Below are 13,774 nucleotides of genomic sequence, written 5' to 3' on the forward strand. Positions count from 1 at the left end.
GAGAGGAGAGACAGAGAAAGAGAGTTGAGTGTCTGAGGGGGAGAACAGCAGGAACCGGCCACAACGAACTCACCTGGACTCACCTGGACTCTAGCGGCCAGGTGAGTGTGTCAGCATCTTCCCACAAGTTTAAACTGACGGATCTACACAGCTGACTGTAAACTGAAGGTTATCTGCAGGACCACACTGTCATGGTTCCACGTAGATCCTCAGTGAGCTGTGAGGAACCTTAAAAAGAAAGATTTCTGCTTTTCATTAGAAATGTTCTGTTAGAACCCAGTAAGTCTGGTTCTCTGCTTTAAGGAACACGGAGCAGTTCTGGAAGTTACCTAACGTTGAGATAAAGGTTCTCTACGGCACGAGACTGTGGAACCAGAACTCGACAGAGAACCAGCACTTATTTTGCTTTTCTTTGATTTCACCATGGAACCAGGGTCAGAGGGTTCCATGAAGAACCATAACAGTCTGAATAACTAATGGTTCTGTGTAAAAAAGGTTCTCTGTTGAACCAGAAAAAGGTTCAAGAGGAACAAACAGCGGTCTGCAGAAATCCATGTTTACCATCTGGAACCAACACACTTCACTATGATACTATGTTATCTGATGGATAGCTGTTAGCTGATGAATAGCTGTTAGCTTATGGCTAGCTGTTAGCTTATTGATAGCTGTTAGCTTATTGCTAGCTGTTAGCTTATTGCTAGCTGTTAGCTGATGGATAGCTGTTAGCTGATGGATAGCTGTTAGCTGATGGATAGCTGTTAGCTTATGGATAGCTGTTAGCTGATGGCTACACACAAAGGCACGCATGCACTAACATGCACTAACATGAAGTAACATGCACTAAAAGGCACGCTCATGTGCACTAACATGCACTAAAAGGCACACTCGTGCACTAACATGCACTAACATGCACTAAAAGGCACGCTCATGTGCACTAACATGCACTAAAAGGCGCGGTCACATGAATGAACATGCATTAACAGGCACGCTCACATGCACGGTCACATGCACTAACACAGTGATTCTTAACCCACGATTGGGCCGCGAGCGCCACCTAGAGGGCCGCAAACAACTTTCAGTTTTGCACCTGTGGGCCGCGAGGGCCGCATAGGTTATCAATTGAAGACACCAGAGATATCACTGTTATCCATGAGACGCTCAGTTACAATACAGCTTCCCACCACCTGGTGGCGGTAATGCGTCAGTCAGTTGTTTAACAAGCTGCAATAAGCAGAAGAAGACACTCAGCTAGCCGCTAGCCTGTAGCGAAAGTTATGGATAAGTTATTAAAAAGAAAAAATGAAGACGACAGTGGTGCCATACCCCCCAAAAGTCTAAATGTGTGCGCAAGTAGAACCCTGACTTTCTTAAGTACGGCTTTGTGAACGGAGGCAACGAGGCAGAGCCGAGGGCTCAGTGTGTGGAATGTGAGCTAATGCTATCAAACGAAGCTCTGAAGCCTTCAGAAATAAAGCGACGCGTAGCGACGAAACATCCAACGCTCGTGGGAAAGTCTGTTGGGCTTCTTGTTGTGTATGCAGGTTTACATACACATGATAATAAATGTCTTTGTGATCATCACATTCTATCATCTCATTTATTGAACAAGGGTTTTGCCTGTTCAACACCGGCATCCTCGATCCCCTCCCCTTCCGTTCCTACGGCTTGTTTGCGCAAATACGTCACAAAACATGTCCGTGTTTGGTATCCCAGCATGCCCAAAATCCTCATCTTTGCAAAGAAATCATCGATTTTCTTTCATTTCTTATGGTTCCTCCACAAAAGGAGCCCACACACACACTGTCCAAAGTCGCCATAACCGCTGCAAGTCGTATCTTGCAGCATTTCGACGGAAAAAGACACATTACAGACCCGACAACGTGCTAGCGGATGTTAGCATGGAGCTACTGCCTTCAGAAAACGCTAGTACTTATAGTACAAACCTTATGCTCCTCTTCCATAAGCCGTCAACCAACGTTTGCGTAACTGAGCTATTCTCATTCTCGTTCGTGCGCTCGGTCGCAGCCATTAAGCACAGCAAGTCCGCTACTCACACACCATGTCTTCCACCATATATACGTAGTTTTTGCAATTTGCAAAGGCTAATAATAAAAGGGAAATAATATAATATCAAAATATAAAGGGAGAAACACCTTTAGTGTGTCAGAATATCATGTGGTTACCATGTGTCCATTTGGGTCTCCAAATGTCCTTTTAGAGCTCCGCCTGGATCTCTTCATGGAGAAACTCTGTAGAATGGTCATACTTTGTCTTTGTAGAATGGTCATACTTTGTCTTTGTCTTTGTAGAATGGTCATACTTTGTCTTTGTCTTTGTAGAATGGTCATACTTTGTCTTTGTAGAATGGTCATACTTTGTCTTTGTCTTTGTAGAATGGTCATACTTTGTCTTTGTCTTTGTAGAATGGTCATACTTTGTCTTTGTAGAATGGTCATACTTTGTCTTTGTCTTTGTAGAATGGTCATACTTTGTCTTTGTAGAATGGTCATACTTTGTCTTTGTAGAATGGTCATACTTTGTCTTTGTCTTTGTAGAATGGTCATACTTTGTCTTTGTAGAATGGTCATACTTTGTCTTTGTCTTTGTAGAATGGTCATACTTTGTCTTTGTAGAATGGTCATACTTTGTCTTTGTAGAATGGTCATACTTTGTCTTTGTCTTTGTAGAATGGTCATACTTTGTCCAATCTTCTTCAAATTTGAGGCAGTTGTTCACTGATAGTGTAGTTACAGCCCTATACTGTCCTTTACCTGTACAGATACAGCCACCGGCAGTTATTCATGCTGAAAGATACTTATTTATTTTACGCGGACAAAAATCTTAAATTTGTACTGATCCAAAGGCCCACTGCTCTGTTTCTGTATGACCTACAGGTTGTCTGACACTTTTGATGCATATAGTCAGAGTGGTTCAGAAGCTACAGACACGTTAGTGAGATCAATGAGTTCAACTAATAGTGTTAATATCTGAACGGGCCCCGGGACACTTTGGACTTGAAAAGTTGGGCCCCGAGGTCAAAAAGGTTAAGAACCCTGACCTAGAGGTCACGTGGCCGAGCTCTGATATCGTCACACAGCTTGACTTCACTCCTAGATCTTTGTGTGGATGATAGTTGTTGATCAGATATTAATACATGTTCCATAGAGAACTGTAAAGTATGATAGTTTCCTCTGCTGTCAGCAGTCTGTGAGTCTGTTGAGTTTCAGTCACACTGAGGAGCTGTCTGGTCATGTAGAGTTAGATTCCTCTGGTATGTCAGTCACACCCTGATGACACACACACACACACACACACACGCACGCGCACACGCACAACAGTTGGACGTGAAATAAAAACCAAAGTAACATAGTAAGTCATGAAAGTATATTAAAAAGTATGAGTGTATTAAAGTATTTGCTGTCCAAGTTACTATCATACAATCAATCAATATCTGAAAATGATCAATCTTTATTAACTTGTGTGTGTCTGTGTGTGTGTATGTGTGTGTGTGTCTGTGTGTGTGTATGTGTGTGTGTGTGTGTGTGTGTGTGTGTATGTGTGTGTGTGTGTGTGTGCGTGTGTAAGTGTATGTGTGTGTATGTATGTATGTGTGTGTGTATGTGTGTGTGTGTGTGTGTGTGTGTGTGTGTGTGTGTGTGTATGTATGTATGTATGTATGTGTGTGTGTGTGTGTATGTGTGTGTGTGTGTGTGTGTGTGTGTATGTATGTATGTATGTATGTGTGTGTGTGTGTGTGTATGTGTGTGTGTGTGTGTGTGTGTGTGTGTGTGTGTGTAAGTGTAAGTGTGTGTGTGTGTCAGCTGTCCTATAGTGTGTATTACTGTATAGTTCATACAGCTGGTTGTATAGAAGTCTATGAGAAAATGACTCTACTTCTCTCTTGATTTATTACCTCAGTAAACATTGTAAACATGAGTTTATGTCTCAATCTCTAGTTTCAAGTCTTCTTCAATACAGCATGATGTTCATTTAGTACATTATGGTCCATTTAGAGTCACACAGACCATAAAGCAGGGGATGCTTTAGGGCGGGGCTACACGCTGATTGACAGGTCTCTAATCGACCATAAAGCAGAGTACCTGAACAGGTAGTGAACAGCTGTTATATCAGCTGACTCTCCTCTGACTGACCGGATCAGATCTTCTACATCCTCCACCTCCCAGTTAACAAACACAGAGAGAGAGAGGGAGGGGGGGTGGAGGGGGGGGGGGGATGAATACGAAGACAAGGAGTCTCTCTTCGTCTTCGTCTTCAGTCCAAACTGATCTGGACTCAACTGGACTTCATGTGGTCCACCTGAGGAGGAGAGGCTGACAGACAGGTGAGAGGAGGGTCAGAGCTCAGTGGATCATCAACTTAGAGAAACAACACAAACTTAACAATATTTACTTTTTGCTAAATTTTCATTGATTTAAAGTTGATTGAGATCAATTTTAAAAATGTTATATTTATATTTAAACATATATTTATTGCATCTGTTATAATATATATATATATATATATATATATATAATATTCAGTCTGGTGTTTATTCATTTATTAATTCATTAAGACTTTGATCCCTTCAGCTGTTAACATGTTAACATCAATAAAACTTGTAAATAGAAAGTCTACATTCTTCCTAAAATAAATGCTGAACAAGCAGAACCTCTCGTCACATAATTCTTCTACATTCAGATTAAATAAACTAATGTGCAGATTAAATCTGTATTCCATCAATAAGAATGTTTTAATCTAAAGTGCGTTGTGTTCTGGAGTCATTCTGCCCTCTAGTGGTCAACAGAGGTTTCATTGAATCCTCTTTATATCGACATATAAATAGAGTCACTCTATGGAGGAAACATTACTCTATAACCAATACATAAATGAATAATTAACGGTTATAATAATTAAACACAACATAAATAAATAGTCACTTTAAATCTTTTTCTTCATTTTTGTTCACCGACATTTATTTATTTCTGTAGTTTTGTGTATATTAATGAGATCAGAGGTCCTAAACCTTAATTTATTTATTTACATTTTATCATGAACTTTTATTTCTGTATTTATTTAATGATTTTCATGTTTCTATTATTTATTGGTATATTTGTTTATTTATTTATATCTGTATTTATTTATTTAGAAATATTTATGTTAGCATTTAATACTGTAATTATTTGTACATTTATTTATTTGATAATTTATTGATACATTTATTATTTTTTTTGTGTTTTTATGCTGTATTTATGTATTTATTATTCATGGTTTAATACCTGAGTATTTGGGCCTGCAGCTGATATTTAAATGAGTGTTGATGATGCAGACAGGTGAGTTCTCACCTGGGCTGTTTGGTTGGTTTGTGTGTGACAGGAGGAGGTCATGTGACTGTCCTCAGGTAAACCACTCTGAGCAAGTTGCTTCCTGTTGTCTCCCTCAGGTCTGCATTGTCGTGGTCATGTTCCAGCGCAGGAAGAAGAAGAAGCGGCGGCCGAAGATCTCGGGTCCTCAGGACTTCCAGCATCGCGTCCACACGTCGTTCGACGTTTCCACCGGACGCTACGTCGGCCTGCCGCCGCAGTGGCAGAGCGTCATCGACACGCTGAGGAGGCCACGCCCCCTGGTGGACCCCTCCAGGATCACTGAGATCCAGCTCCGGAAGGTGAGATAATAACAACACCATTATTATTATCATTATTATTGCACCTGGATACACAGCGACATCACTAAGTCTGGTCAATAACACGATTGCATTGATTGATTTCATCTTCTCGTCGAGAGAAAGTTTCCCTTCACAATATCACAACAGCTCATATATGACAGTAACAGTATTTATTGTAAAATAGCTACACAAAGACTCTGCTAACAAGAAACAGCAGCTAGTAGCAGTACTAATGCTAACACATGCTATACAAAGTTAGCTCTGCAGGTGGTGAGAAATTAACTCACAAAAGTAACATTAACATAAAGAATGTAAACATAATGTTAGCATAAAAAAGCAATACTAGCATAAAAAGAGTCAGCATGAAGAAGAAACGTTAGTGTTGTATTGACTGGGAAAGGACTGTATATTTTTACTGTGGTTCATTAAACGTTGTGGCCACCAGGGGGCATCGATCAGAATGCACTCCAGACAAGATGTTCCCTTTGAGAGGTTTACTGACAATAGTCAAACAAGCAATTGTGTGTGGTTCTGAAACAGACATACATGAAATAATAATTAGTAAATACCTCTATACAACATTGGTTTCTAATTAGGACATACAGGGACAGAATACAGGCCGTGATAAACAGGTCCGGGACTCCTACAGCCACCAATTAGCAAACAAGGAACGAGCTACTAACTATCAGAATAGCTTGCCGTGCAAATGACACAATATAACATTTATATCTACATTAGACTAACACCAAACTTTACATCTACTTACTGGTTGTTTGCACGCACACAGTCTTGAGAGTCAAACTCCGAACAGCAACATAAACTAATCTATTTACAGACACAGCCGTCATTTCGCGCCGCCTAGCTCGTTCAAGCCTTTTCACTTCCTTCACGCCGTTAATATTAGTCCGCGAGCAGCTGACTACCGTCCTCTTCCACAACGGGCGTAGTGCGGTTCCTGCTCCGCTGCTTCTCCGAAACCCGTCTGAGGTCGTCCTTCGTCACAGTTAGCATGAAGAAGAAACGTTAGCATGAAGGAGAAACATTAGCATGAAGAAGAATCGTGAGCATGAAGAAGAAACGTTTGCATGAAGAAGAATCGTTAGCATGAAGAAGAATCGTTAGCATGAAGAAGAAACGTTAGCATGAAGGAGAAACGTTAGCATGAAGAAGAATCATCAGCATGAAGAAGAATCGTTAGCATGAAGAAGAAACGTTAGCATGAAGAAGAAACGTTAGCATGAAGGAGAAACGTTAGCATGAAGAAGAATCATTAGCATGAAGGAGAAACGTTGGCATGAAGGAGAAACGTTAGCATGAAGAAGAATCGTTAGCATGAAGAAGAATCGTTAGCATGAAGGAGAAACATTAGCATGAAGAAGAATCGTTAGCATGAAGAAGAAACGTCAGCATGAAGAAGAAACGTTAGCATGAAGAAGAAACGTCAGCATGAAGAAGAAACGTCAGCATGAAGAATAATCGTTAGCATGAAGAAGAAACGTTAGCATGAAGAAGAAACATTAGCATGAAGAAGAAACGTTAGCATGAAGGAGAAACGTTAGCATGAAGAAGAAATGTTAGCATGAAGAAGAAACGTTAGCATGAAGGAGAAACGTTACCATGAAGAAGAAATGTTAGCATGAAGAAGAAACGTTAGCATGAAGGAGAAACTTTAAAATAAAGAAGAAACATTAGCATGAAGGAGTAACGTTAGCATGAAGAAGAAACGTTAGAATGAAGTTCTCTTTATTCGTCCATGAAGTTTAATCACTAAAACAACTCTTAGTTTTCTTCACTTAAATCTCACAACGATGTCACCTGATCAGTAAATATAAATATCAGTAAATATAAATAGATATCAGTAAATGTATTGTATTATATATTCTATAATATAATATTTGACATCATCATTGTCGTCTCCATGACAGAGCTATTTGATTTTTACACTGTAAAATGATTTATGTTTATTCATCGAATTAAAACCTCTCATATGGTTCAAAGATGATTGTATTCATGTTTACGATTTACCTCAGTGGTTCCTGAACTCAGCACAGAGCTTCTCTTTCTGGGTCACCAAGATGACAATAGAAGTCATTAAAGGTAGTTAGTGCAGTAATTACCTCACAGAGCTGCATTCTTCTGTCTCTCGGCTGCTGATTGGACCGCAGAGCGTGACCTCATCAGAGGTCAACAAGACAGCTTTCCTATTGGTTGTGAATCAGAGTCTGGATTTAGATGTTCAAGTCTTTGTCTCCATCTGCTGCTGAAAACATTACGACGTCACAAAGTAGAGGGAAGGTTCTGACCCCCTGTTTAACAGACTCACCGTGTTCCAGAAGTACTACACCCGCTCTCTTTCTGCTGTTCTGACCCACAATCCTTTGAACTGCAGATCTATTAGGGAGAGGGTCAAAGGTCATGATGAAGTAGTCCTGAAACAGAAATGTATTACTGAGGTAATAAATCAAGTCTCATAGACTTCTATACAACCAGAGGAGTCTCCCCCTGGTGGACACTAGAGAGAATGCAGCTTTAACACGTGGAGCTCTTCCTGTATTGATCGTTGAACCATAGAATATATAACAACATAATATTTGTGTCTGTCTGCAGACGATCGTCCGTGGGAGTTTCATCGGTCATGGTGACTACATCTCCCAGGTGATCTCTGAGATGAGCCGTCTGTCCGTCACCGGTTCAAACTCTCTGCGCCGCAGCAGCCCGTCGGCACGTAAACGTGCCCGGTCTCTGGGCCGACTGGGAGAACTGGGAGAACTGGTGGACGAGGAGTCGTACCAGTACGAGCGGCTCGATGGTCACGATGACGGGAAGACGGGCGAGCGGAGCTCCACCTACTGGCAGGACCGGATCCGACAGGTGCGCAGCGAGAGAGGCAGCCCAAAACTGAACGGAGCTCTGCAGAGACCCAAGTCCACCTGTGAGCTGCGGGCTCTGTCCGAGGCCACGCCCCCCACACCCCCCACACCTGTGACGGGTTCGACAGGTGCGACGCCTCAGAGGAGCGGTGCGGGGGGATCAACGGGTGGACAGTACGCCCGTAGTGAGGGGGCGGGGCTAAGGCAGGGACCGGCTTCCTGTTACAACCACCTGCAGACTGTGGAGACCAGCAGAGCTCACCTGAGACCGAGACCGCCGCTCAGTCACCTGCCGGACCTACTGTCCTCCAGAGAAACTCCCAGAAGGCCTCACTCCTCCTATGACCTCAAGGTAACACGTCCGTCCTCGTCTTTATGCACGTTTAAATATTATAAATAAAGTTTTCTGAGATTCTATTGTTTCATCAAGCTACAAACAGCTGGTTAGTAACGTAAAAGGAATGTTTCTTTCTTTCTTCTTCTAAAGTCACGTAAAGTTAAGTAAAATACAATAAAACACAACTAAATAAAATATTAAAAAGATGATGTGTTACTGCGTTTATCTTCCCTATTTCTGCTGATGTATCAGACCCAGAATATTATAATATATATAATATATTGTATATGTTAAGGTTTCTTTGAAAATCACTTCTTAGTGCACATTTAAATATTATAAATATATTTTTTAGGGATTGATCCACCAAGCTACAAGCTGGTTAGCTTAGCTTAGCATAAAGACTGTAAACAGAGGTAAACTGCTAGCCTAAAGGTGTTCTTCTCCCCCAGCTCACTTCCCCCCCCTCCCCGCTCCTGCTGCCCCCCCCCAACAGCACCAGCAGCCCCCTCATCACAGGTCGACCTCAGCGCTCGCTCCGCCCCTCCTCCAGCTTCAGCATCGGACTTCCTCCAAAAACACAAACCCCCCTCAGCCAGCTCTGCCCCTCCCCCTCCCCCCACCCCTCCCCCCAGCAGACGTCACCTGACGCAGGTGTGAAGGTGACTCACGAGCAGTTCAAGGCGGCGCTGCAGATGGTGGTCGACCCGGGGGACCCGAGGAAGACTCTGGAGAACTTTGTGAAGATCGGCGAGGGTTCCACAGGTGTGGTCTGCATCGCTAGAGAGAAACACAGCGGGAGACAGGTGGCCGTGAAGATGATGGACCTGAGGAAGCAGCAACGGAGAGAGCTGCTCTTCAACGAGGTAGAGTAAAGTAACGTAACATAAAGTAACGTAAAGTAATGTAGAGTAACGTTAAATTAAGTCAAGTCACGTAAAGTAACAACGGAGAGAGCTGCTCTTCAACGAGGTAAAGTAGCGCGACGCGAAGTAGCGCGACGCGAAGTAGCGCGACGCGAAGTAGCGCGACGCGAAGTAGCGTAGCGTAACGTAGCGTAACTTAACGTAATGTAAAGTAACGTCATGTAAAGTAACGTCATGTAAAGTAACGTCATGTAAAGTATACATCGTCAGCAGCCTCACCTGTCCCGTGTCTCAGGTGGTGATCATGAGGGACTACCGGCACCAGAACGTGGTGGAGATGTTCAGCAGCGCTCTGGTGGAGGAGGAACTCTGGGTAATCATGGAGTACCTGCAGGGCGGCGCTCTCACTCACATCGTCAGTGAAACCAGGTGAGCAGGAAGTCAGAGACATGGTGTACAAGTACACAGACTGTGTACTAAAGTACACTGACGTACTCTGACTGTGTTATAAAGTACTCTGACTGTGTATAAAGTACTCTGACTGGGAACGAAAGCACTCTGACTGTGTATGAAGTACTCTGACTGTGTACTAAAGTACTCTCTGCTCTCTCAGGTTGAACGAGGAACAAACAGCCACCGTGTGTGAAAGCGTCCTTCAGGCTTTAACTTATCTTCACTCTCAAGGAGTCGTTCACAGAGACATCAAGAGTGATTCTATCCTGCTGAGTGTGGACGGGAGGGTAACACACACACACACACATGTTTATATATATGTATAAATATATGAATAGTTATATAGAGAGATTTAGTGAATAAAACATATTTTCAATATAATTGTGTATATTTCAATATTTTACTAATGAGCCCTTTTCATCACTTCCTGTTGACACATGATTCACAGCTTGTTTGGGTAGCTTAGCATGTAGCTTAGCATGTAGCTTAACATGAACGCCACAATACAACTCACAGATTAGTCCAGAAACAGACTCAACAACTAGCTGAAAGTGATCAACGACAACAACAACAAATACAACAAACACCCAATTATTCTGATTCTGATGCTTCCTCTTCTTCCCCTTCCTCCTCCTCCTCTTCTTCCTCTTCCACAGATCAAACTATCAGACTTTGGTTTCTGTGCTCAGATCAGTAAAGAGGTCCCGAGGAGGAAGTCTCTGGTGGGGACCCCGTACTGGATGGCTCCTGAAGTGATCTCTAAGACCCCGTACGGGACCGAGGTAGACGTCCACCTGTAGAGCACCTGGTCTGAAGCACCTGTGTGTGTGCAGGTGAACTCTGACAGCTTCCTGTTCCCCACAGGTGGACATCTGGTCTCTGGGCATCATGGTGGTGGAGATGGTGGACGGAGAGCCGCCGTATTTCAGCGACACGCCGATCAACGCCATGAAGAAGCTGAGAGACGAGGCGGCACCGAGCGTGAAGAACGTCCACAGGGTCAGACATACACAAACACACATCTTCCATACAAAGGGAGGACACAAGAACACAACGTGCATTGTGAGGACCACCTTAACTTTAACATCGTTAACAATTAGTGAACATTGGGTCAGAAACAGCAGTGGAAGAAGGATTCAGAGAGTAGTAAAGTACAAGTACATGAACTGTGTATTAAAGTACACGGACTGTTTACTAAAGTACTCAGATTGTAAACTTAAGTACACAGACTGAGTACTAAAGTACTTGGATTGAGTACGAAAGTACATGGACTGTGTACTAAAGTACTCAGACTAAACAAATGTACTCAGACTGTAAACTAAAGTACACAGACTAAATACTAAAGTACATGGACTGTGTACTAAGTACTCAGACTGCACACTAAAGTACTCAGACTGTAAACAAATTTACTCAGACTGTAAACTAAAGTACTTGGACTGTGTACTAAAGTACACGTACTGTTTACTAAAGTACTCAGACTGTAAACTAAAGTACTCCGACTGTGTTCTAAAGTACATGGACTGTGTACAACAATTAGTGAACATTGGCTCAGAAATGCTAAGTGGCTAACCAGTGAGCCGGTAGTTGATGATATCACTTCCTGTGTCTCAGGTGTCTCCGGTGCTGAAGGACTTCCTGGGTAGAATGCTGACTCGGGACACGCAGCAGCGCTCTGTGGCCTCAGACCTGCTGGAGCATCCGTTCCTCCTGCAGGCCGGATCACCGCGCTGCCTGGTGCCGCTGGTGGAGCAGCACCGCAAACGCATGTCCCTCTGCTGAGCACCTGACTCACCTGAGACACACCTGAGGACACCTGAGACACATGTAGGACTCACCTGAGACACATGTAGGACTCACCTGAGAACACCTGAGGACACCTGAGACACATGTAGGACTCACCTGAGACACACGTGGGACTCACCTGAGACACATATAGGACTCACCTGAGAACACCTGAGGACACCTGAGACACATGTAGGACTCACCTGAGACACACATGGGACTCACCTGAGAACACCTGAGGACACCTGAGACACATGTAGGACTCACCTGAGACACACGTGGGACTCACCTGAGACACACGTGGGACTCACCTGAGAACACCTGAGACACACGTGGGACTCACCTGAGAACACCTGAGGACACCTGAGACACATGTAGGACTCACCTGAGACACACGTGGGACTCACCTGAGACACACGTGGGACACATGTAGGACTCACCTGAGAAGATGTAAATAAATACAGATGTAAATAAAACTACTGATATTTTAAAATGTGTTGACTTTTCTTTCCAAAGAGAATAAATCAAACTTCTACCTTCACTTTAAGAAAACATTCCTCTGAACAAGAGATCACCTGGAGATCACCTGGAGATCAAAACTAAAACCGTTTTATCAATCACGTCTCGTTGAATTTAACACAAATATTAGTAATCAAATCAAAAGTGATTCAAACTGTTTTCCAATCTGTTCAGTGTGTGTGTGTGGGGGGGTTAGGGTTACATATAATACATAATATATATATATATATCTATTATATAATATATATGTTATATAAATATTATATATATTATATAAATAGAGCCACATTCTTCCACATGTCGTGTGTCTCTGGTTTCTATTTAAAGGTCGATGAGATAAAGAGACACAAACACTTCAGTCAGAAGATTCTCTTCATACCAGAGTCCATCCGACCGCAGACGGCACATTCCACACGTTAAATTACATTAAATTAAATTAGAGCAGGAGAATGACTTTCTAAACTTCAGCACATCAACTAACTTTTAAAATAAAGTTCTGTGAGTTTCTAATGTTAAAGAAACAGCTGGAAACGTTTTGATTTTACAGATTAAATATGCTTTTGATAAAAATGATCAGAAAAACGTCATTAGCAGAACACCAAACAGCCTCTGGATAATATATGTGTCATACAAAAGTAAGTTTAAATAGTAAGACAATAATATATAGAATCCAATCTGAATGTCTAATCATTTAGTCCTTCCTGTTTCCTTTGTTTCAGGGAATCCTATTCATTTTATAAACAGGTTACATTTTTTATATGTTTTGGATTGAATAACTTGGAGGAAGGAAAATGTGTAATACAGAAATATGACTGAATATGTTGTTATACTCACAGACTGCAGACCCATACATTTAAATCAGGAACCATTTCATAATTAATAGTTCTGTTCTGGATCTATTTTATCAGCCAAACACAATCAGATATGATTGATTGTTTAAATATCAGAAGTGACCTAATAAAATGAAGATTAAAATGGGCCTCAAACTGCAGTAGCCTCCTGTAGAATAAAAGGAAGATGAGCTGCAGTAGAAGTCTAAATGGAGAGGTGTCCGGAGTCTCTATCAGCGGGCAGATAAGAAGGGAATCACTCCGTTTCCTAAAATGGACTTTGACAGCCAAAGGTCCTGAAACTGCCCTCATGGGTTCTTTCAGCAGTCATTTCCTAATTTGGTCCTGCGGGCGTCTTTATAAAGAGTCTGGAGCTCTGCTCCAGAGACACAAAGACTTCTTCCTTCTTCTTGGATCGATCTCTCTCTTCTTACTAACGGGAACCTCGTCCCTCCAAC

General features: G+C 42.3%; 1 protein-coding gene across 1 annotated transcript; it reads left to right on the forward strand.

Annotated features, from left to right (window-relative positions):
• On the forward strand, positions 1-12,460 carry LOC306793378 (serine/threonine-protein kinase PAK 6-like). Its single transcript, XM_079290988.1, has 9 exons — positions 1-101; positions 5,441-5,662; positions 8,270-8,884; positions 9,319-9,732; positions 10,028-10,161; positions 10,346-10,472; positions 10,842-10,967; positions 11,050-11,184; positions 11,797-12,460. The coding sequence occupies exons 2-9, from the start codon at positions 5,459-5,461 to the stop codon at positions 11,962-11,964; spliced, it is 1,923 nt and encodes a 640-aa protein (XP_079147114.1). The 5' UTR covers positions 1-101; positions 5,441-5,458; the 3' UTR covers positions 11,965-12,460.
• Positions 12,461-13,774: the final 1,314 nt, after the last annotated feature.

The sequence above is a fragment of the Melanostigma gelatinosum genome, assembly GCF_949748355.1.
Source record: "Melanostigma gelatinosum genome assembly, chromosome: 19".
Lineage (NCBI taxonomy): Eukaryota > Metazoa > Chordata > Actinopteri > Perciformes > Zoarcidae > Melanostigma > Melanostigma gelatinosum.